Below are 21486 nucleotides of genomic sequence, written 5' to 3'. Positions count from 1 at the left end.
GCTGGTTGGTGACAGTGCTGCATGAGGTGGGAGAAGATTCGACCTACGTGACTTGTTTATGGCCATGAAATGTACGAAATGTCGCACATTTATTTCACTGGAAGCTACCACAAGCAAAAATGTTTTGTGGGAGACTGTGGAGACATTTTCTTTTAGGTCAGCCTCCCTGGTTTCTCGCAATACTTCTGAATGGGGTTTGGCGTTGTGTTCTTTCTTCACACAGGATATGCAAAGTGAATTTCAGAAATTCCACACTGCCCTAGAGGAGAGTCACTTAAACACAGCCATGAAATATATCATCTGAATTTAATATGCCAAGAGAGGGAGTGGGGTAGGTGGCTCCAGCCTCTTGTTGGTTTTGTCCTGCTCTAATCTGTATTATTACACATCGCAATGTGACCAGCAGTCTACGTGGCAGGCAGAATGGCGTAAATTAGGAAACTACCTGAAAACTGAACAAATCAGACAGCACTGTGAGCCATGCACTCGCATTACAACTCCACTGATGTGTACGTGCCCATATATTTTTAAAACAGAAAAAAACAATGTGTCCAATTTACACCTCAGAAATAGAGAGACAAATTCAGGCAACTCTGAAAAAAGGCTCACAAAGTGTAATAAAGGCAGAAAACAAAGGTGTGGTTACGTTTTTAAGTGAGTTTGCACACTAACTGCCGTTTTCCCTCAAGCTCTATGTCTCTATGTCACATTAAATAAGTCCATGTGCTGTATTATTTTATTTCAATATTTTATTATAAAATAAAAGCAGAAATATTTCCAAAGAATGTATTCACACAATATAAACAAAGAAGAAGACATTTAGTGACTGGTGGTTCGCTCTGCAGCTCTTGGTCGCATTTGGAGGGGGAGGGGTCGTGTGAGCGTCCAGCTGTAGGTGACTGCACCGTGCCAGGGTGCTATCGGAGAGCAGTGGGCACATGCTCTGACCCGGCTGGCACAGGGCACACCCGGAGCTGCATCTTTCGCGGTGCTCCTGCGACATGCTGCTGCGAGTCCTGTAAACTTATAATATATACCTGCGATATAGGAGTGAATTATTACACCTTGTCCACCTGGTGTCCCGCATATGTATGGCCTGGGTGTATTTTGCTTCAGGCATATTGGCAACGTACATGTAACATAAAATCGCTACATAGAAGTTCGCAGCTCCCAGCAAGTATGCTGGGATATGAATCCACCAAAAACTAGCCTTGTAAACCCTTCCGACCTGCCTTTGCACGTACTCCACTTCCACAGTTCATTACGTAACGTAAACCATCCATTTGCTCGAGGCTGCCACTGTCCAATCAGGGTCCCTCCTCGCTCTTTTCCGAAGTCCCCTGGGGCTCCTATTAGGGTCCGAGGTCCACCAGGTTGGAGGACATGGGGTTCAAGATGGAGTCTTGTAAAGTGTGGTGGTGCATGGGGTCTGGTCCGGGCACGGGGATGGCGCTAGGGCCCTGGGGGTGCCCCATGCCATGCAGGGGGTGCAGACCAGGGTTCGAGGAGAGCATCATGGCCGGGCTCGAGGACCGGTGCTCCGGGGTTCCCAGGGGCGTCTTTTCCTCATCGGAACTCCCCAAAATTGTCTTATTTTTGCCGTTCATGGAAGACGATAAGGGGTTGTGGCTGTTGGAGTTCTCGCTGTTCTCCCTGTAAAGGAAAATGGGCAGAGACGTTAGTGTCTGTGTCCGGCGCGGAGGCTCAAAATGGACAAAACCACAGGGCAGAGAGGTGGGGGGAAAAGACTGGATGGAGGGCAGCAGAAACAGAAACTGGCAAAACACTGAGCAGCAGGCTAAGAAAGGTTAGGGTATAAATGACAGAGCAACACACTGTAAGGAGAGTACAGCAATACAAGGGGAAAAAAGTTCGAAAATGAGCAGAGAGGGTTATATGGACCAGGTTGAAACTACAACAGAGGAAGAGACACACAAACAGATTGGAAACGGAGCAGAAGGGACAGACGCAAAAGCAGAAACCATACAGCCCAAGCCCGTTAAATGACGAAAAGAGAACAAAAAGAAAGGAACAGAAGTCACTGGAGCATAAACACAGAGGATGCAGAGAAGAAGGCTGAAATCACAGCAGTGGAGGAGACACACGACAGAATGAAAGAGTAGAAGAGGTGAAGAGGGAGAGACACAGATATAAAAAAAACAGGAGAGCGAGAGGCAGTCGGAAATCACAGCAGTGGAAGAGACAACAGAATGAAAGAGTAGAAGAGGTGAAGAGGAAGAGACACACAGATATAAAATAAAACAGGAGAGCGAGAGGCAGTCTGAAATCACAGCAGTGGAAGAGACACAACAGAATGAAAGAGTAGAAGAGGTGAAGAGGAAGAGACACACAGATATAAAAAAAACAGGAGAGCGAGGGGCAGTCTGAAATCACAGCAGTGGAAGAGACACAACAGAATGAAAGAGTAGAAGAGGTGAAGAGGAAGAGACACACAGATATAAAAAAAAAACAGGAGAGCGAGGGGCAGTCTGAAATCACAGCAGTGGAAGGGACAGAGACAGTTGAATGAGAAAAAAAGGGGAACGACAGAGACGCTAACGTACTAAAACAGGGGAGAGGGTGACCACACTGAAAACACAACACTACAGACAAACAGCCAAGGCAGACCGCACACACTGTACAAGAAGAGACACAGCAACAGACTGAAACCTGCAGAGAAAGAGACGCGGAAATGCTGAAAAAACGCAGGACAGGGAGAGACGCGCAGACAGAGGGAACCCGTGAAAATTCCGCAGACGAAGAGTCTGAAACTCCGCAGAACAAAAGAGAACCGCACAGAGAAAACGCAGAAAGGCAAGAAACAAGAGACATACCGAAACACCTCCGAGGAACAGGCAGGAAAACAGGTTGGAAGCACAACGGATGAAAAGACGGGCGAGTTTAGAAAATACACATATTGAAAACGCAAAAGGGAAAGGGGCCCTTGACGAGGCTAAACACGCAATACATTAAGAGATAGGGAGAAACAAAAAACCTCAAGAGTTACATACTGAAAGAAAGCAGGGTTGGAATTCACAAAAGAACAGAATAATGAATAACGAGGAGCCGGTAAAGACAGGCAAACGGGGACAACTGCTATCGAGGAAATGCGCAACTAAGCTAGAGGGCGAGCCTTCATATCTGAGTGATGACTTTTAACATTTTCTTGCTGAAAAGGTCGACGGCACTCTACCAACATTCATTTGAGCGAATTCCGAAATAAAAAAAAGTGCAAATTCAAGAAGTGTGTTCTGTTAAATATATTCAGTTCAATAGTGGGACGATTATTCGAGGAATTAAGTGCAGTGAGCTACAGAATTGGGGCGAGTGGGGTACTACTCATGGAAGAAAAAAAATTGCACGGCCACCGACTTCCCAAAATAAATTCATGCGGCACCTACAGAGAGTTTGTTAACCTAACCACTGCGCAATGTATTTCCTTGTCTCGTATTTAGAGACTAGATTGAATTATACAGAGACGCCTACTCGGCTGAATAACCGCAAAATGTGATAGTTCTGTGCTCTTTGCCGCGCAGTAGAGGGGAGCATTGACGTCATCACGGGACGTGCTCTTTCCAGTGGCTGGCGGGGCCGGTGTCGGGTCATTCAGTGCCCTTGGAGGGAGTGGCTTAACACGGCTCTGGGCACTGGCCAGTCACGGGAGTCTCAAGCACCAATGACCAAGGTTAACCACGCGCTACTGCCTGCTCCGAAGAGCGGCTCTGGGCACTGGTCAGTCTGAGAGACGCAAGCACCAAAGCCTCGGGTTTGGTGCCTGCTGCGGCTCCGACCTGTCAGCCCTGGTACAGTTCCCGGTTTTATTGACCGGGGATTGTTTTTCAAGTGAATTATTTGGCCGGCGCCTATGCGTTCAGTTTTTGTATTCTATTATTTTGTTTTTGTCAGGTGTTTCATATTTAAGGGTTTCTTATTAACTGTTTTCACAGAGTTTTATTTACGGTTTTACTAACTTTTTTTATTTCAGCTAGCAGCTGGTTGTTTTAACAATCGTGTAATTCCAATTTCCCATCTGAATGCATGTGTATATTTCCTCGGTGGTGTCGCCTCCCCGCATTTCCTGTACTTCATTAGTTTACTGTCACTCTGAGCCATTAACCCACATTTATACCCAGATACATATATATTTGCATTTAACACTTTTGTGCGCGTCTCAGTCCTGCAACCAGTGTTAAATTCGCAAGCCATCTCACCCCACATAGATTAGCGCGAGGGCAGCATTAGAAAAAGGAGCGCCCACCCCGTAAGTTTCCCCGAGTGCACGCGCTCGTCTGCACCCTGGAATAGAACCTTCGATATGTAACGTGGCTGTCAGCATCCCAGGTACACATACCAGCGGTGGCCCTTGCTGTGGCACGAAGATAGTACTGCCAGCGTGTCCCGAATGCCTCGTTGCTTCATGGCGCACTCCTGCTGTCTCTAAACCCCCGATAGATCATATATCGCCAATTCCCAATTTAATGGTCATTCACAGACCTGAGAAGAATTGATGACTCAGTTGGCCCCAACTAGCTGTATATCACCGCAGGTGTCAGCGGCCCCGGGAATGACGTTTGTTAACTGTGTAATTTTCGTTAAATATACATTCTGCTTAACTAGGGGCGTGATAATTACATAGCAGTCGCATCGCTAACCCCGGCGTGACCCAACCAGAGGTTTCTGGCAGCAGCGACTGTGTTCCGTGTACAACGCAATGCCGCCTATTATGTTTGTCTTGTGTGACGTGGCCACAAAACACCGTAAAGTTGTCGCTATTGAAAAGCATTGGGCCGGGGTTATTCGCACAGTTCAATAGATCAACACAGCACGGGCCGAATTATATCCATCTGCTCATACGGACTGCCAGTAATCCCTCGGGTACCGCCTATGAATCGTCAGGTGTTCTCGATAAACTTTTATGACGAGATGGGTGTGTGCAGTTTCACTATTGGACACCGAAGGGCAGCGCTGTAGGCCCATAAACTGCCCCCAGGCCGCGTGCTGGGTCTCAGCTTCCGCAAAGTCTACGAATATAGAGGCCTGTTTCGATCGCCAATCGGATGGCTCTTAGGGTTGCTTAAAGCCGAATAGATTCGTCCTGAACTTTGGTGTGGCCTGTGTTATAAAAGCAGTGTTTGTGTGGCAGGCTTTGAACGGAGCACGCGCAGGCCTCCAGCAGCCTAGCTTCCTGGCACTACTTTCACCAGACACGCAAGCATTAGGTTTAAACGTGCTATTAGGTTTATAACCTGATTTATAGGTTTTGCTGCAAATTTCTGTAGGAAAGCAGTACCGGGGCACGTGTGGGGTCTTCCGAGTATACAGTGGCGCATCCTCAACTCCCCGTCAAACAGAGCATGGGGCTGCCCTGACAGGTCGAAAAGCCACTAACTACTCCGTCCGGGTTTGAGCTAACTTTCCCTTCTAGGGACCGTTTATTGCGTGGGCTGCAGTGTGTTCTTTGTGGCTTAAACTCAAACGCTGACAGATAACCGCCTCCCAAGTCTATACACCAATCCCGTTTCCGGGTCAGTGATTTGCCCAGAATCACAGGAGGTTTTTTTTGGCGTCGTTACCGAGACTCGAACCCAGATGCCCAGGTCCGAGGTCGAGCGCCTTAGCCGTTGGGCCAACTCCTCTCCCCGAGAAGAGTTGTTACACTACCTGGAGTGGCAGTTTTTTCTCTTTTGATTATTCAAAAACACGAGAAATCAAGGACGTAGTAATAGTCTAGTCCATCGAACCCATTACATCTACTTCCGGGTGAAAGCTAACCTGCCCCTGAGAGGGAGACTTAATGCGTACACCCTAAAATGGGGAGTGTTGCTCTCTGGCGTTTACTCTCAGAAACAGGCAATGAGGGATATCTGTCAGGACTAACCAGCCAGACGAGGGACAACCATTTCGGGTTCATACTAACCTGCCCCTAACGCTGGTAGTGAAGGTCAACTGCAGGATCTGTTGACCCAAACTCAGACAACCACTTCCAGGTCAGCGGACCAGGCCTTCCATCCCAGAAGAGTGGTAGTCTAGAAGAAGCACTTTGATGCACCGAGCAAAAAGAAACCATTATATGTTTATCCGTTCCCGTGTACCTCTGTTTAGTTCTTCGAATGAGGAAGGCCGACCAAGATGTAGGCCACACCCTCCCAGGAAGTCGAACTTTCCAGGACTCGCCCAAGACGCTAATTGGCTGATTGGTGTGTCAGCCATTAATCACGGTACTTTCCAGTGAAGAGGCCCTGTAGGTAAATAATGCCAACAACCTTTTTACCTTTTAAGTTCGTGGATTATTAATTGTTTTCATTTTTTTGTTGATGTCGTATATAGTGGTGGTGGTTATACATCGAAATAGGCATGAACAAGCAATTTTATCATGTATTGCTAACTTAAGGACACGTGAAATGGCAAGTTTCAACAATGAAGCCGTATATTTTCGCAGAAACAGAAGTAAGAAACGCCTGGAAAATGCTGAGTCCCAACCAGTGTTTCAGAATGCATCTGCCTCCACCCCACGCATTGTAGGCAAAAGATAAAAAGCCCCCTGCTGTATTGTTTCACTGTGGATAACACCAGGTACTAATGGAAAGAGCGACACAAAACAGATTTTGGTTTGAAAATGTACCTGTTTAGTGACTGGCGGTTTCTTTGAGGCCGCACGCCGCTCGTATCGCTTTTTAGAGCGCCTTAAGTAAGGGGGCAAAGGGACCCGCAGGGACACACGAAGTGTTAAAACATAGGCAGTCAAGTAGTCATCAGTTTAGCAAATGCCTCTCGCTTTCAGGCGCTTTATATTGCATATTCACTTGACAATTAGTGTCGTGCTTTCTACTTTTCCGCCTTTAAGCTTCTCAGATGTTAGAATCATTTTCTTATTAACTTCTTCAATTCCTACTTACTATCTCATGCCTACTGACGGTGTACCTCCCGCTGTCTTTGTGGAGTTGTATTACACAATTTGTGTCTGACCCCTGTCTTTTTAGTTTGTTTTATTTTTTCACTCGGACACTCGGGTGTTTATTATTGCGATGCACGGATGCCCCCCTGAAACGTTTTGGCTTTTGCGCGTCATTAATTCATCCCTGTCTTTGGACGGACGGATTATTTCCCCTTCTCTCGATGACTGCAGCGCTTTCTGCGTGTGTTTTTACCGTACGCTCCCTCCGCTTGATTGGTTGCTGGCGGGTGCTTCGGCTCTCTCGGTGAAGTCAAACTATACGCAGGCATCTAGGTGCCTGGAGGCAGTGCTAGTGCTTAGAAGCATGCCTGGCTACTAATACAACGAGGCGGAATCAGCAAGCACGCTCTTCCCAAAAAGAGTGTGTGTGTGTTGTTGGGGGGGAAGGGGCACTTAATAAAGAGTCACCCAAGCAGCGGCAGCAGCCAAAAATGTTGCTCTGTTGGTGACATGGAGGGAGATGGACGGAGTGACCATATCTACAGAAATATGGCTCTCCCCTCGCCTCTCCCTAGCGCCTGCAGAATTTTGCCGCCCAACACCACCACACACCTTTGCACCAAGGTGCAAGGGTGTGTGCCAGAGCCTAGCATCTCTTTAGTACTGGAAGGGTTACCTTCCAGTGCAAAATACTACGCCTAGACAACTTCTAAAACTTTTCCAACTTTGCATGTGTGCTGTGCAGTGCAGCCCACATGCAAAGTCAGAAAAGAAACGAGAAATGAAAACATTTCTATGTTTAACGCCTGTATTTCCAAAGGTTTTATATTTGTACACAAATTCTTGTCTCGCATGTTTCGGTAGATAGTGTTTTGCCTAAAAAAGTGTGGGTGATTGCATAGGCACTCCCATATAATGCCCACTTGATGCTATCTTGGTTACTTTTCCAGAAAGTAAATACTTTTTTTTTTATTCTGCGGTCTGCCTCACTTTTATGATATAAACACAGTGCAAAATGGAGGTAAATCATCCCCTACGTTTGTTTCTACTTAATGCATCGCTCTTCCGACAGCCTGGGGTAAAGAAAGGAAAACCTGCAAAAACACTGATGTACCCTGGAATTTGGGAGACTCTGGATTGCAAACATACAGCATTTCAAATCTTTTATTTTTATTTTTATAAATGCAATGAAAAGTGTCGTTTCTCCCTCTCAGTGGGATGGACAGACTATTGATGGGGCGCGAGACGGACTGTGTATCCAGACGAAGACGGAAGCAAGGACAGAGACAACCAGGGAGAGCAGAATTAACATAACCCAGGAGGCCCTTTTCATGTAAAACGGGGGCAGACGCAGCCATGTTTGTTCTGCTCATAAACTGGATCATGAGCTCAACCGAAAAAAAGAAACTACTTTACGAAAAATGTATCCGCAACAAGATGACAGGACTCCGGGCGCCTACCAATGTTGCTGGAAACTCCGTATATTTTATGTCGTGGACTGAGCTCAGCGTAGATCAGGCGCAGTGCGTGTTGCGCCCAGCAAAAGTTACAGTACAGATGCGGCGCAGGTCGCGGTAGGTAGGGTCTGCATTGCGCTCAGAGTGGATCAGGCGCAGTGCGCGTTGCACCCAGCATAGGTTACAGTACAGATGCGGCGCAGGCCACTGTGGATCAGGCGCAATGTGCGTTGCGCCTGATCCACAGTGGCCTGTCCTTAATGAAGTATAGATTGGCTGGGTAAATACTGGTAGTATGCATTAGGCTCGGTGCCCCTACTGCCAGCTTTAGACTGTGAAGAGCGTCCTTTGTGAGCACGGGTCGTGCAGGAGTAACAGCCACCTTCCGTGCATTAGTGTTCCTGTTCTCGGAAGTAATGACAGCAGATGTAAACAATAGTGCTTACATCATGCAGCAGCTGGATGTGATCAGGGGTTATCGTGTTCAACTTGGACGCTGCACGCCGCCCGTAGTTAGAAAGCAGGGACGGCTGCGGAAGAACGGTAGGTGTGAGTAAGATGATGAAGAGGCCGGTCGAGGCACATGCCCACAGCGCCCCCTAGCAGGTGTCCGAAGGTCGCGGGCCTGGCATTCTGCTACTTGCAACCTGCCTTCCTGGTGCCCCTGCCAATGGAGATAGACAGACATCTGAACACCTCACGCGAGGCGCGGAAGCATCGGTGGAAGTAGTCCAGGGGTGGCGGGGTGGACTAGGGCCAGGATAAAATGTCATGCTCCACAGTGTGGACACACGTGCCTTCATCCTAAGCGCTGGGGCACAATGTCTGTATTGTTCAATTCAAGATGGAGCCACACACGAACACACAGAAAACGCCACAGAGCCTCACAGGACATGACATTGTTGGTTAATACTTTTGATGTGTTATTAATAAGTGCAGAATCGGAAACAGCATGGAATCCAACGTTTCCTCGATAATCCTTCTTGGAAAAAATGAGTTTTGAGAGTGAAAGGGGATCTAAGAAACAGACACTAGAGCTGCACTGTTTGAAAATCAGAGGCGATAAACAAGCATAGACAGCACAACCAAGATGTGAGGGGCGTTAGACTGGGCCTTCTGACTTCAGGCAGGGTCATAGGGCCAGGCAGGAAAGGCAACAAAAAGGACATCAGAACGGGCCCGGATAGACTAAACATGGCCCCAGCTAGTGCACTGGCGTAGAGGACATTACACAGAGGCCACCATAACAAGTGAAAGCCACCAGACAGAGAAAGAAACTCTAGGCAGGGGTGGGGGAGCAGGAAGGGCAAAGGCCATCAAGTACGGCAGGGGGTAGATGCCAACGTCAGACAGGAGACTGGGAACCAGGAAGACACAGGCCGGTGCCACACAGGAGACAAGGTACCAGACAAGGCCACGATAGCAGATGGGCAAAGGCGCACCAGGCCGGTGCCACGCAGGAGATAAGGTACCAGACATGGCCACGACAGCAGATGGGTAAAGGAGCACCCGGCTGGTGCCAGACAGAGGACAGGGTGACAAGACACAAGGGTAGCTGGTGGGTAAACGAGCACCAGGTTCGTGCCACGCCGCAGACAGAAAACCAGACAGGGACAATTGCATCAGAGAGGGGAGAGGCCAACAGACAGAGGGCGGGACCCCAGCAAGGGACATGGCATCAGTCAACCAGGCAAGGGAAGAGGCTCCAGGGGACAAGATATCACACGGGGCATCGACGAGACATGTAATCTTACAGGGCATCGGGAGTGGGCCATGGTATCACACATAGGAAAACATCATACAAGCCATTGCAGAGGGGCCGGGGCATCAGACAGGAAACTAGACTACAGCCAGGGCTACTGAAATTATGTGCCAGGAGAGAGTCAAATTATGCAGCAGGATCGAGTCAATTATGCGACAAAAAAGGTGAGATTATGCTGGCATGTTGTGGCACATTTTGTAATAGTAATACTTCACTATTTCGTGATTTTTAACATTGGTAACACTGTCTGGGCATTGGCTGCACCCCATTAGTAACAGTTTAATACCCAAATATAGTAATAAGCAACAGGATATGAACAAAGCAACTTTGCAAAGGACCTTCTACTGTGCAGCAAAATGTCACTGCATTTTAGTAACTTTTAAACCATCTGAGGTAGAAACAAAATCTTTTTGGGACACCATCTGTACCATATGCTGCAGAGTGGAATGTGTTGCAAATACAGCAAATCTGTGGTTATGCGAAATTCGCCGTCAGCAGCCCAATCACATCATTTAGTGGCCCTGACCATAGCAAAACATCAGCGAGACTAGACTGGTCGATAGGGCAACCAGGCAGTGCCTGAAGGGCTGGTCAGACAGGACAGTGTGTCAGGAGTTTTTAGGGGACTGATTTATGGCCTGGTCAACCGTTTGTTCTGTTTATTTCTCTGATATTATATAATTATTGCCCGGAGCAAACTCAAGAGTATGCAGTCTTCCAAAACATTTATACAGCCTGTCTTTACAGGTTTAGAACTGCTTTGATTTGCAAATGGGGACCACATTTTTTTAGCTATCTGATACCTAATGGCGGCCTCTTTTTTATGTTGCTGTTGAGGTCTATTTTCTGTTTAAGTCTGATCCTGAGCACAAGGCAGGAGCCAGGGCATTAACTTTTGTATTCATCCAGGGAATCCCGCTAAGGAATGAGGCCAGCCAGACACCAGGGAATCAAACAGGTGACGAGACATTAGACATGTGATTGAGCATGGAGATCACAGGGCGTCACACAGGGCATCAGAGAGGGACCAGGGAACATTCACTGGTACCAGAGAGGAGCTAGGGAGTCTAACAAGGAGACGGCTGTGCCAGGGCATCAAACAGACGGCTAGGGCACTCGACCTCGGACCTAGGGAACTGGGTTCGAGTCTCGGTAATGACGCTAAACCTCATGTGATTCTGGGCAAATCACTTAATCTCCCCGTGCCTAACAAAAATGAATCTGTCCTCATGTAACCTAAGTGATGCTATGTAAAGCGCTCTGATACCCGATTCGGGTCAAGTTCGCGCTATATAAAAATTAAAAATAAAAAATAAAAAAAAGGTGACTCAGAGATGGAGCAGGGAACAAGACAAGAGACCAGGGCATTGCTAGGACAGTAGAGGGTGGCAGGACATCAAACAGAGGACCAGACTGAGACTGAGAGATGGGCCAGGAAACAAGACAGTGGACCAGGGCATGCCAGGACAGTAGAGGGTGGCAGGGCACCAGAGTGCCCCAAGGCGCTCGAGTCAAGTACTTACTCATACCTCTCCTTGGCCTCGGCCGCGCGGTCCCGCTGCCGCCGGTTCTTGAACCAGTTGCTGACCTGGGTGGTGGTGAGGCCCGTGGCCTCGGCCAGCTCCCGCTTCTCCCGCGGGGACGGGTAGGGGTTGTGCGCGTACCACTCCCGCAGCACGCTGCGCGACTTCTCCTTGAAGCAGTAGCTGGTCTCCTCGCCGTCCCAGATGGAGCGCGGCAGCGGGAACTTCCTGCGCACCCGGTACTTGCCGACGGCGCCCAGCGGCCGGCCGCGCAGCTTCTCGGCCTCCACGTAGTGCGCCCGCAGCCAGAGCTGCTGCAGCTTGGGGTGGTTGTGCGGCGAGAACTGGTGCGCCTCCAGGATCTTGTAGAGCTCGCGGAAGTTGCCGCGGTGGAAGGCCACCACCGCCTTGGCCTTCAGCACCGACTCGTTCTTGTGCAGGTGCTCGCAGGCCGGCAGCGACCACAGGAAGCGGCCCAGCCGCTCGATGTTCCCGCCCTGCTGCAGCACCTCGCACACGCAGGCCACCTGCTCCTGGGTGAAGCCGAAGGTGGGCAGCATGGACATGGCGCCCCCTGCCTCGCGGGCACGGAGGAGCAGCGCTGGGGGGCACGGGGACGTCCCCCTACTCGTCCAGTGCTCCTTCTACGGGTGGTGCGGGGGTCCCACCTGCAGGAGGGTGAGGACGTACAGCAGCCCCTCGCTGGCCTCTCCTTTGCTACAGTAAACCTGTGCTCTGCAGTGATTGCTGATTACCAGCGGACTTGCCCAGGTGGTCCGTGGGTGCAAGTTTAAGGGTCCCCCTGTCGTTCACAGCCACAATAGCTGTCATAAATCCATGCAGAAAAAAATCCTTAAAAAATGCACTGCTCTCCCCTTTATCTTCAAAATGCAGTTCCTGCAACAAACTTACAAAATCAGAAAACAAACCAATCCCTTCGCCAGGAAAATGTGAAAACTTTTGTGAAGTTCTTGCGCAGGACCTTGACTTTGGGTGTCTATTGTCTCGGCTCCGCAGCGGCGCTGGGAGCGCGCCCCACCCTTTAACTTGAAGCCTCTCTGCAGGCAGCAGCGTGGGGCTGACGGTGATGGAGTGCCGCGCTCTGCTCGCTCTCTCGGGCTGCCCCGGCAGCTTTTTCATAATATTATTCTAAGCGGCCATGAGAAGGGCCCGGGCGCGCGCTGATTGGTGCGACACCTGACCCCGGGGCGGGCGGGAGGCGGCGGTGGGAGCCGGGGATGGGGTTGCCGCGGAGACGCTGTCAGTCAAGGGAACCCGATCCGGGAGTGGGCGGGACCCCTCCTCCCAGGGTTGACAGCTCCCTGGACTCGCAGCGAAGCCAGGAAACCTGAGCTGTGACCGGCGGCCAGCCGGAGGGGAGAGCAGGGGGCGCTGCGCCTGCTGAGGCTGAAGGGGGCGCTGTGGTAACGGGTAATGCACTGTCCCGGAGCTCAAGCCAGACCTCTCACTGGCCGGGCTGCGCTGCAGAAAGCCCCAGGGACGAGGGCAGAACTTTCTCCACACGCTGATTGATGTCACTCAAACATCTGCCAGTCTTCGCGCCTCAGTCTTTCACTGTCCAGTGCAGATGTAGGGATATGGCTGTTACTGTACCCTTCCAGTAAAGGCAACTTCTAAGACAACTGTGCAATTGTATGCAAGTGTGCATGTCTCGTAAATACAACACCGTCCAGGTGGACTTTTTTTTGTTGCTGATAGCTATTAAAAAACGCAGATGCTTTTATTGCAATCTTGCTTTCTTAGGAAGCGCTGGAATGCGGTTGAACAAAGTTCGCACTAATATAATCGAAAATAAATAAATCATGAAGATGACGGTAATAATTGAAGCTTTTATTAGTAATAATAAACACTGAATATACTAATTATAATAATTAAAATATACATAGCAGTAGCAATTAGATCAGCAACAAAACAATAATGATAACAAATAACGTTTAATGATAATAATGACTAATAATAATAGTATTAACAATAAGAGTAACATAATAATAGTAAATATGATACGTGCAAGCCTTTAATATTAAGAAACATATACATGCATTCCTCCATACTATCCACGTGCAAGGTGAAAGATAAATGCTTTAGCCCCAAATGTTTTATTGCCCAACTTTTTAAAAATGACTTCTGAACGTGATCCTCCGCTCGGTAATTAAGGATCTCGGTTATTGCGATTTAAAGTTTGCGCGCTGGTGGCCCCGACGCTCTGCTCGGGAGCCCTCACTCTCGTGCTTTAGTGATGGTGTGTGTCTGGTAGCCCGCCCTTGCCCTCTGTGCCTGTGCTTTCTCTCAGGGTGCTTCGAGAGCGGAGCCGGATCCGGTGTCGTGAAATCGATCCGAGCGCGTGGCTCCGGGGGCTGCGCTGCTGCGCGCGGCGCGGGTGCCTCTGCGCGGCCCCTGCAGGATGCAGCAGATGTCCCGAGAGGCGGCGGTGGCCGCGTGAGCGCGGGCCTCGCGCTGCTCTCAGCATCACATCCGGACCAGGGGTGCTCCGAGGGGGCCAGGAGCGCCGCGCGCGCTCGGACTGTCCGGTCTGTCGGATGGAGCCGAGTGCAGGGGAGGAGGCAGGACGGCTGGGAGCAGGCTGAGGCTGTGAGAGGCGAAGGGAAGGTGCTGCAGCGCGAGGGGTGATGGGACAAGGGGGACTATGAGAGGTGCAGGGAAGGTAAGGGTGCTGCACCCGAGGGAGTGGGGGGGGGGGGGGTTGAAGGGGTATGTGAAAAGCGCACAGAATGCTGATGTACCCCGAGGGTGTGGGTGGTCTAAGGGGCGCAGGAAAGGGTCTTGCACCTCACAGTAGTGATGGGACGAATGGGTCTGTGAGAGGCGCACGGAAGGACGCTGCACCCCGAGGGAGTGATGGGACGAATGGGAACATGAGTGAGGCCTGGCCTAGTGCTGCGCCCTGGGGGCTGCAAGCAGACAACGGAGTCACGGGCGCCCGCAGGAAGGGTGTGCAACTTGCAAGGGTAGGCATGTGTGTTTTGCAGCACTGCAGTCCCCTCACCCGAGCCAGGCCCGACGGCTTCGACCCCAACCCTGCAGAAGTGCACGCCGCACGGAGTCTTCGGAGTGATACCCGCAGCGCCTCGGACCAGAGCACAAGTGCACAGAGAGCCCGTGAGAGCTCCACAGGGGCCGAGGAGCAGCGGGCGCGCCTCAGGCGGCGCCGGGAGCTGAGATCCAGCTAGGCGCTAGGGGCTCTGTCCAGGAAACCTGCACCGTTCATTTCTTCAAGTTTACTTCAAGAGCGGAAATCCTCGCCATGTGGCTTAGTTCTGAACTCGACGGGTGTATGCGCGTGTTTTTCAATGCATTTACCTCTGTTGCAAGGTCTGTAGATGTGTAAGATACAAAAATCGCACTATTACACAATTTAGTAGAAGCGAGGGTGCACGTGTTCAGCACGCACCGATCACCCGTCTAGGCATTTTTAAACTCGCTGCTTAGCATCTAGAGTGTCGTCCACGCAAAACTAAAACCCCGGCGGATTGTCAGTTGCATGGTTGTATCTATGGGGTGTTATAATACAATTTCCACTTGCTAGCCATAGCGCACGAGGCACCTTATTTGTCATGCACAAAACCCCATGTGTCACGGTTTGATGAGCAGTGCATGTGCACGCGAGCTGCAGGTTGTACCGTACCTGAGAAGACCGGGTGTTGCATCCTACAGCTCAGTGGCTTCTGGCTGCTATTTTCACAAGTGTGTGCCACGTCTGTTTCCACAACACACGCGTCTCCGAGCGCTGATCACCAGTTCTATATAAACGCTTATTTTCCAAAATACGGCTAGCTTAACAGGTGGTACAGGCTGCGTGTGAACTTCACATGTGTCCCAGTTGTGCTCTGTGTCATTAGAATGCATTTGTCTTATCGCATTTTTTTAACGGAGTTTATGCACTGTTTGAAGCTTATATTCTGTGCTGTTGGTACGAGCTTCTGTTTCGCATTATGAGACACACTTTGTATTTTCTGTTTCATTATGATTATTTCCTTTGTGTTCGTGCATTAAACGTAACTAATGTTTTGGACGAACGAGTGGCCGGTGTTACTGAAAGTCTTGTAGACGACAAATGCTTCCCTGTGGTTTTTTTTTGTGTGTGCATGATTTTAGTATTTTATTACTGGAAGGTTGGTGTTTGATATATGCCTTATAATGTGCTAGTCTCCTATGATATTGCAAGAAGTCTGTGCCTTATGTCATTCGAGGACGTTTAGGTGGTGTATTACTGGGATGAGTTTCTGCCCCTCGCTATAGGAGGTACGTATGTTTTACATTACTGAAATGAATTGATATCACTATATATTGCAAAACGTATGTGTCCTTTTCTATCGAAAGTGGTTTGTGTGTTATTTGGAGGCGATTGGGATCCTTTCTGGTAGGAAGGAGTTTGTGTCCTTATATTTTCGACAAGAGTTTGTGCCCCTGTGTTATTTAAAGGAATGTGCGCGCCTCTATTTTTGAAAGAGATTCGTTTCTTGTTTTTTTTTAGACTGCGACTGCGCCCCGTACTTTGTACAAAGTTCGTGTCCTGTGTAACTAGGAATTTCAGTCTTGTGCTACTAATGTGTTTTCCCTTTACTATTGAAAACCTTTTTTGCCCTGTATTGCTGGAGCGAGTTTGTAACATTGTGTTTTTGTGATAGGTGTGCGTCATTGTTAGGGGTTTGTGTTCTGAGTTAATGTATTCCATTTTCTTCGTACGTTTTGTGAATGTTCTAAACGTTTTGGGGACTTTTTTTTAGAATTTCTGCTCTTGTGTTAAAACCCGAAGTCTGCGCTTTAGTACTGAATGAAAGAATGCCCATGTTCATTAGAAAGAGATTGTTTCCTGTGTTTTGAGTGAGTTCGCTTCTATATCATTAGTATCATATATCACCATATTTTATTTAGCCTCCGAGTTGGTGGTAAGAGTTGCGTTCTGTGCTTCGAAAGAGTATGTTTCAGAGTCATAGAATTATTTTTTTTCTTGTACTATTCCAATAGGTTTGTGTGCCTCCATTATTGGATTTTGTTTATCGTCTGTATTAGAAAATTGAATTGGTCTCGCTGCATTTTTGGGCAGTAGTTTATGTACGATATTTGTGGAATACATATTCCTTTATTACTGGAAGGAGCTTGTGCACCATATTCGTGGAATGAGTGTTTCCTTTACTATTGAAAGGAACTTGTGTACGATATTTGTGGGATGAGTATTCCCTTTATTAATAGAAGGAGTCTGTGCACTATTATTAGAAGGACCTTTTGCGCTCTTTTCGTGGAATGAGTTTCCTTTATTATTGGAAAGAACATGTGCACTCTTTTTGTGGAATGTGTGTTTCCTGTATTATTGGAAGGAGTTTGAGAACTATATTTATGGAATTAGTATTTCCTGTATTACTGGAAGGAGCTTGTGTACTATAATTTTTGAATGAGACATTCCTTTATTATTGGAAGGAGCCTGTGTACTGTATTTGTGAAATGAGTGTTTCCTGTATTATTGGAAGGAGCTTGTGCACTATGTTTTTGGAATCAGTGCTTCCTTTACTATTGGAAGGGGCATGTGCACTAAATTTGTGGAATGAGTGCTTCCTTTATTATTTGAAGGAGTTAGTGTACTATAATTGTTGAATTAATGTTTCCTGAATGAGTATATCCTGTACTATTGGAAGGAGCGTGTGTAATACATTTGCGGAATTAGTGTTTCCTGTAATATTGGATGGAGCTATTGCACTGAAGTGTGTAATGAGTGTTTCCTGGATGAGTGTTTCCTGTATTATTAAAGGGGCTTGTGCACTGTATTTGTGGAATGAGTGCTTCCTTTAATATTGGAAGGAGCTTGAGTATTATGCCTGTGGAATGAGTGTTTCCTGAATAAGTATCTCCTGTATTGTTGGAAGGAGCTTGTGTGCTGTATTTGTGGAATGAGTATCTCCTGTATTTTTGGAAGGCGCTTGTGTCACTGCGCAGTTGTTTTGGTTTTACAGTCGTGTGCAGTAGCATACTGCGTCTGTCCTTCATTAATAGCAGGCGTTTGTGGTAAGTGTTTGTGAAATTAGTTAGTTTCCTCTCTCAGAGAAAAGAATTTGTATCCCTGCGATATTGTTGAAACTTTAGCTCCTTGGGTCACGTGAAGGATCTTGCCCCCCTAGAATATCTCCAGGCGTGCCTGTGCTGAGCTGGTACCCTTGTCTTACCCAGGGAGCTCTCGCCCCCGTGTTATTGAAAGGAGCCGGATTCCCCGTACTCTCGGAAGGAGCCGGTGACCTTGTGTTACCAGAGGAACCCAGGACCTGGGGTGTTGCACGGCCTGGGGTACTGCAGGGCCTGGGGTATTGCAGGGCCTGGGGTATTGCAGGGCCTGGGGTATTCCCAGAGGATTGTGTTTGCGTCCCTTTTATATACGAGGGAGATTTGCCGCCGTTATTGAAAGGAGATTGTGCCCCTGTATGACAGGGCTCAGCCCCTTGTGGCATTGCCAGGGACTGTGTCCCTATATTATAGGAGGGAGTTTCTGCTCATATGAAGTAAACACGCGCTTTAAAACCACCTAACATTTTATTGAAAAGAGATTGCGCCCCTCCGTTCCCTGAAACACGCAATGCCCCCTGTGTTGTTGAAAGCCGCACGAGCCTCTGTACTCCCGGAGGGAGCTCGTGCCACCTCTGTAATGGGAAGGAGCTCGCGCTCTTGTGTTGTGGAAAGGAGATTGTGCCTCTGACCATCCGAAAGAAGGCCCTGTCCCCTCTATTATCGGAAGGAACTTGTGCCCCTGTGCTGTTGAAAGGCCTGGATGGAGCGTGCCCAACTCACCCCACCCCCTCTATTATAGGAAGGAGCTCGCGCCCCTGTGTTGTTGAAAAGGCCCGATGCTTCTGTATTTCCTGAAGGAGCTCGCGCTCCTGTGTTGCTGAAAGGAGCTCGTGCTCCGGTACTTTCGGAAGATACTCGCGCCCCTTATATTATCAGAATGATATAGCGCCTCTGCGTTGTTGAAAGGAGATTGCGCTTCTGTACTTTCGGAAGGAGTCCGTGTCCCCTCCATTATCAGAAGCCCCCCCCCGACCCTGTGTTGCTGAACTGAGCAGGTTTCTTCTGTACTTATGGAAGAAGCCCACGCCCCCTCTATTAAATGAAGGAGCTCGTGCCCCTGTGTTGATGAAAGGAGCTCGCGTCCCTGTGTTGAGGAAAGGAGCTCGTGCCGATGTGTTGCTGAAAGGAGCTCGTGCCCCTGTGTTGCTGAAAGGAGCTCCTGCCGATGTGTTGCTGAAAGGAGCTCGTGCATCCATGCTGCTGAAAGGAGCTCGTGCCCATGTGTTACTGAAAGGAGCTTGTGCCCCTGTGTTGCTGAAAGGAGCTTGTGCCCCTGTGTTGCTGAAAGGAGCTCGAGCCCCTGTCTTGCTGAAAGGAGCTCGCGTCCCTGTGTTGAGGAAAGGAGCTCGTGCCAATGTGTTGCTGAAAGGAGCTCATGCCGATGTGTTGCTGAAAGGAGCTCGTGCCCCTGGGTTGCTGAAAGGAGCTCGTGCCCCTATGCTGCTGAAAGGAGCTTGTGCCCCTGTCTTGCTGAAAGGAGCTCGTGCCGATGTGTTGCTGAAAGGAGCTCGTGCATCTATGCTGCTGAAAGGAGCTCGTGCCCATGTGTTACTGAAAGGAGCTCGTGCCCCTGTGTTGCTCAAAGGAGCTCGTGCCCCTGTGTTGCTGAAAGGAGCTCGTGCCCCTGTGTTGCTGAAAGGAGCTCGTGCCCCTGTGTTGCTGAAAGGAGCTCGTGCACATGTGTTACTGAAAGGCGTTCGTGCCCCTGTGTTGCTGAAAGGAGCTCGTGCCCCTGTGTTGCTGAAAGGAGCTCGTGCCCCTGTATTGCTGAAAGGAGCTCGTGCCCATGTGTTACTGAAAGGCGCTCGTGCCCCTGTGTTGCTGAAAGGAGCTTGTGTCCCTGTGTTGCTGAAAGGAGCTTGTGCCTCTATGCTGCTGAAAGGAGTTTGCACCATTGTGTTGCTGAAATGAGCTCATGCCCCTGTGTTGCTGAAATGAGCTCATGCCCCTGTGTTGCTGAAAGGAACTCGTGCATCTATGCTGCTGAAAGGAGCTCGTGCCCATGTGTTGCTGAAAGGAGTTCGTGCATCTATGCTGCTGAAAGGAGCTCGTGCGGTGCCCATGTGCTGCTGAAAAGAGCTTGTGCCCCTGTGTTGCTGAAAGGAGCTCGTGCCCTTGTGTTGCTGAAAGGCGCTCGTGCCCTTGTGTTGCTGAAAGGAGTTCGTGCATCTATGCTGCTGAAAGGAGCTCGTGCCCCCGTGTTGCTGAAAAGAGCTCGTGCCCCTGTGTTGCTGAAAGGAGCTCGTGCCGCTGTATCATTAGAAGGTTCACGCCCGTTTGCTGATCTACTTGAATAGTGTGAAGCTCGTGCAGGGATTTTGGCTCGCAAGAGCTCAGGTTTTCTTCGTAGGCCGGAAGCAGGATGTGAAAACAACTGCCAAGCGCGAGCAGAGCATCGGCAAGCGCGCACTTAGGGCCCGGCCCCCCGGCCCCCGCCACCTACTTGATCTAGATAGGGGCGGCCGGTCTGCCCCAATGGGCGACCGGCCGCTTATCACTTCCGGGGCAGGAGGACGCACTTCCGGTGCGACTGAGGGCGGAGCCTGGTGACCTATTTAGGTGCTTGGGGCAGGGACCCCGGCCTCTCCTTCCTCTATCGCACCGGATCGTGGCGGCCTCCCAGAAGCGTCCTCCCCTCCTACAGCCCCTTATGATAGTTTTAAACTTAGTTTTAAATTTCCTCGTATCCCCTCGTCCGGAGTTGGAGGTTCATCGGGTTGTGATTCACCCCAGCCAAGCGCGTGGCGAGAGGCGACGAGGAGGAGAGGCGCGTCAAGTTGCAGCCGTCCATCTCGCCAGGTAGGGAGTCGGGGGTGCCGGGGGGCCTTGTGTGCAGCCGCGGATTGCGGGAAGGGTATCCGGGGCGGGCGACGGTACGAAGTCTGCTCCTGTGGTCTGCGGCTGCCGGCAGGGCTCCTGGGCCTACGGGCTCCTTCCTGGTCGACGTGGGCGGGCTGAGGGGGGCGGGAAGGCCCTGTACAGGCAAAGGGTGATCGCAGTCAGATGGGCTTCGGCGTTTCCCGCCCTAAAGCGTAGGCTGCATCTTTAAATGTCCAGTCATCCGGGAGGGGAGACCAGGGTTCAAGCCTTGGGATGGCGGGCGTGGCTTTCAGGCGAGTCCACATGCCTCTTGTGTGTATAAAAGGCCAGAGAAAGATCAGTTAAGCGGAAGAAGAGAGAAGCTCCTGGTCACAGGGACAGCACGGGTGTTGCGCTTGTGAAAGTCGGGGATGCAAAGGCCTCTATCCAGCATCACAACGGATGTTCCTCAGTAGATTGGGGAAGACGGCACTTGTGCCCAGCCTCGACGACGCTCGCGATAGTTTTTGGGTTAATGAATGAGTCACGGAATTTGAGCTTCAACTAGTTTGAGCGTCCATGTGTGTTACTATGCAATCGCGCCGAAGGGCGCAGGGGTCGCTTGAGTGAGCCGTCTATCATGGTGGTTAGATGGCGGGAAGACAGTGTATTCCGCGGGTGCGTGGGCGGCACTTGTGCCCAGCCTCGACGACGCTCACGATGGTTTAATTTTGGGTTAATGAATGAGTCACGGAATTTGAGCTTCAACTAGTTCGAGCATCCATGTGTGTTACTATGCAATCGCGCCGAAGGGCGCAGCGGTCACTTGAGTGAGCCGTCCATCATGGTGGTTAGATGGCGGGGAGACAGTGTATACCGCGGGTGCGGGGGCGTGGCCTAAACGGGCCGGGTTTTCATGTTCAAAATGAGAAAATACCGGATATTCTTATCGGAATC

At 49.8% G+C, this 21486-nt stretch overlaps 1 protein-coding gene across 2 annotated transcripts; it reads right to left on the bottom strand.

The window, feature by feature from the left end:
* Window positions 1–797: 797 nt before the first annotated feature.
* Window positions 798–12681, bottom strand: SIX2 (SIX homeobox 2). 2 transcript variants are annotated; one of them, XM_078647102.1, is made up of 2 exons: window positions 11638–12681; window positions 798–1653 (listed from the first exon to the last, which is right to left on the bottom strand). In XM_078647102.1, exons 1-2 carry the CDS (start codon window positions 12201–12203, stop codon window positions 1353–1355), a joined length of 867 nt encoding a protein of 288 aa, XP_078503228.1. In that variant the 5' UTR covers window positions 12204–12681; the 3' UTR covers window positions 798–1352. The 2 variants fall into 2 exon arrangements, with proteins under 2 accessions (XP_078503228.1, XP_078503229.1); XM_078647103.1 differs by having other exon boundaries at window positions 11644–12681.
* Between the last annotated feature and the right edge of the window lie 8805 nt (window positions 12682–21486).

The sequence above is a fragment of the Lissotriton helveticus genome, chromosome 6 (genome assembly GCF_964261635.1).
Source record: "Lissotriton helveticus chromosome 6, aLisHel1.1, whole genome shotgun sequence".
In the NCBI taxonomy this organism is placed as follows: domain Eukaryota; kingdom Metazoa; phylum Chordata; class Amphibia; order Caudata; family Salamandridae; genus Lissotriton; species Lissotriton helveticus.
Note: the sequence above shows the minus strand (reverse complement) of the source record. Positions and strands in the feature narration are given on the sequence as shown.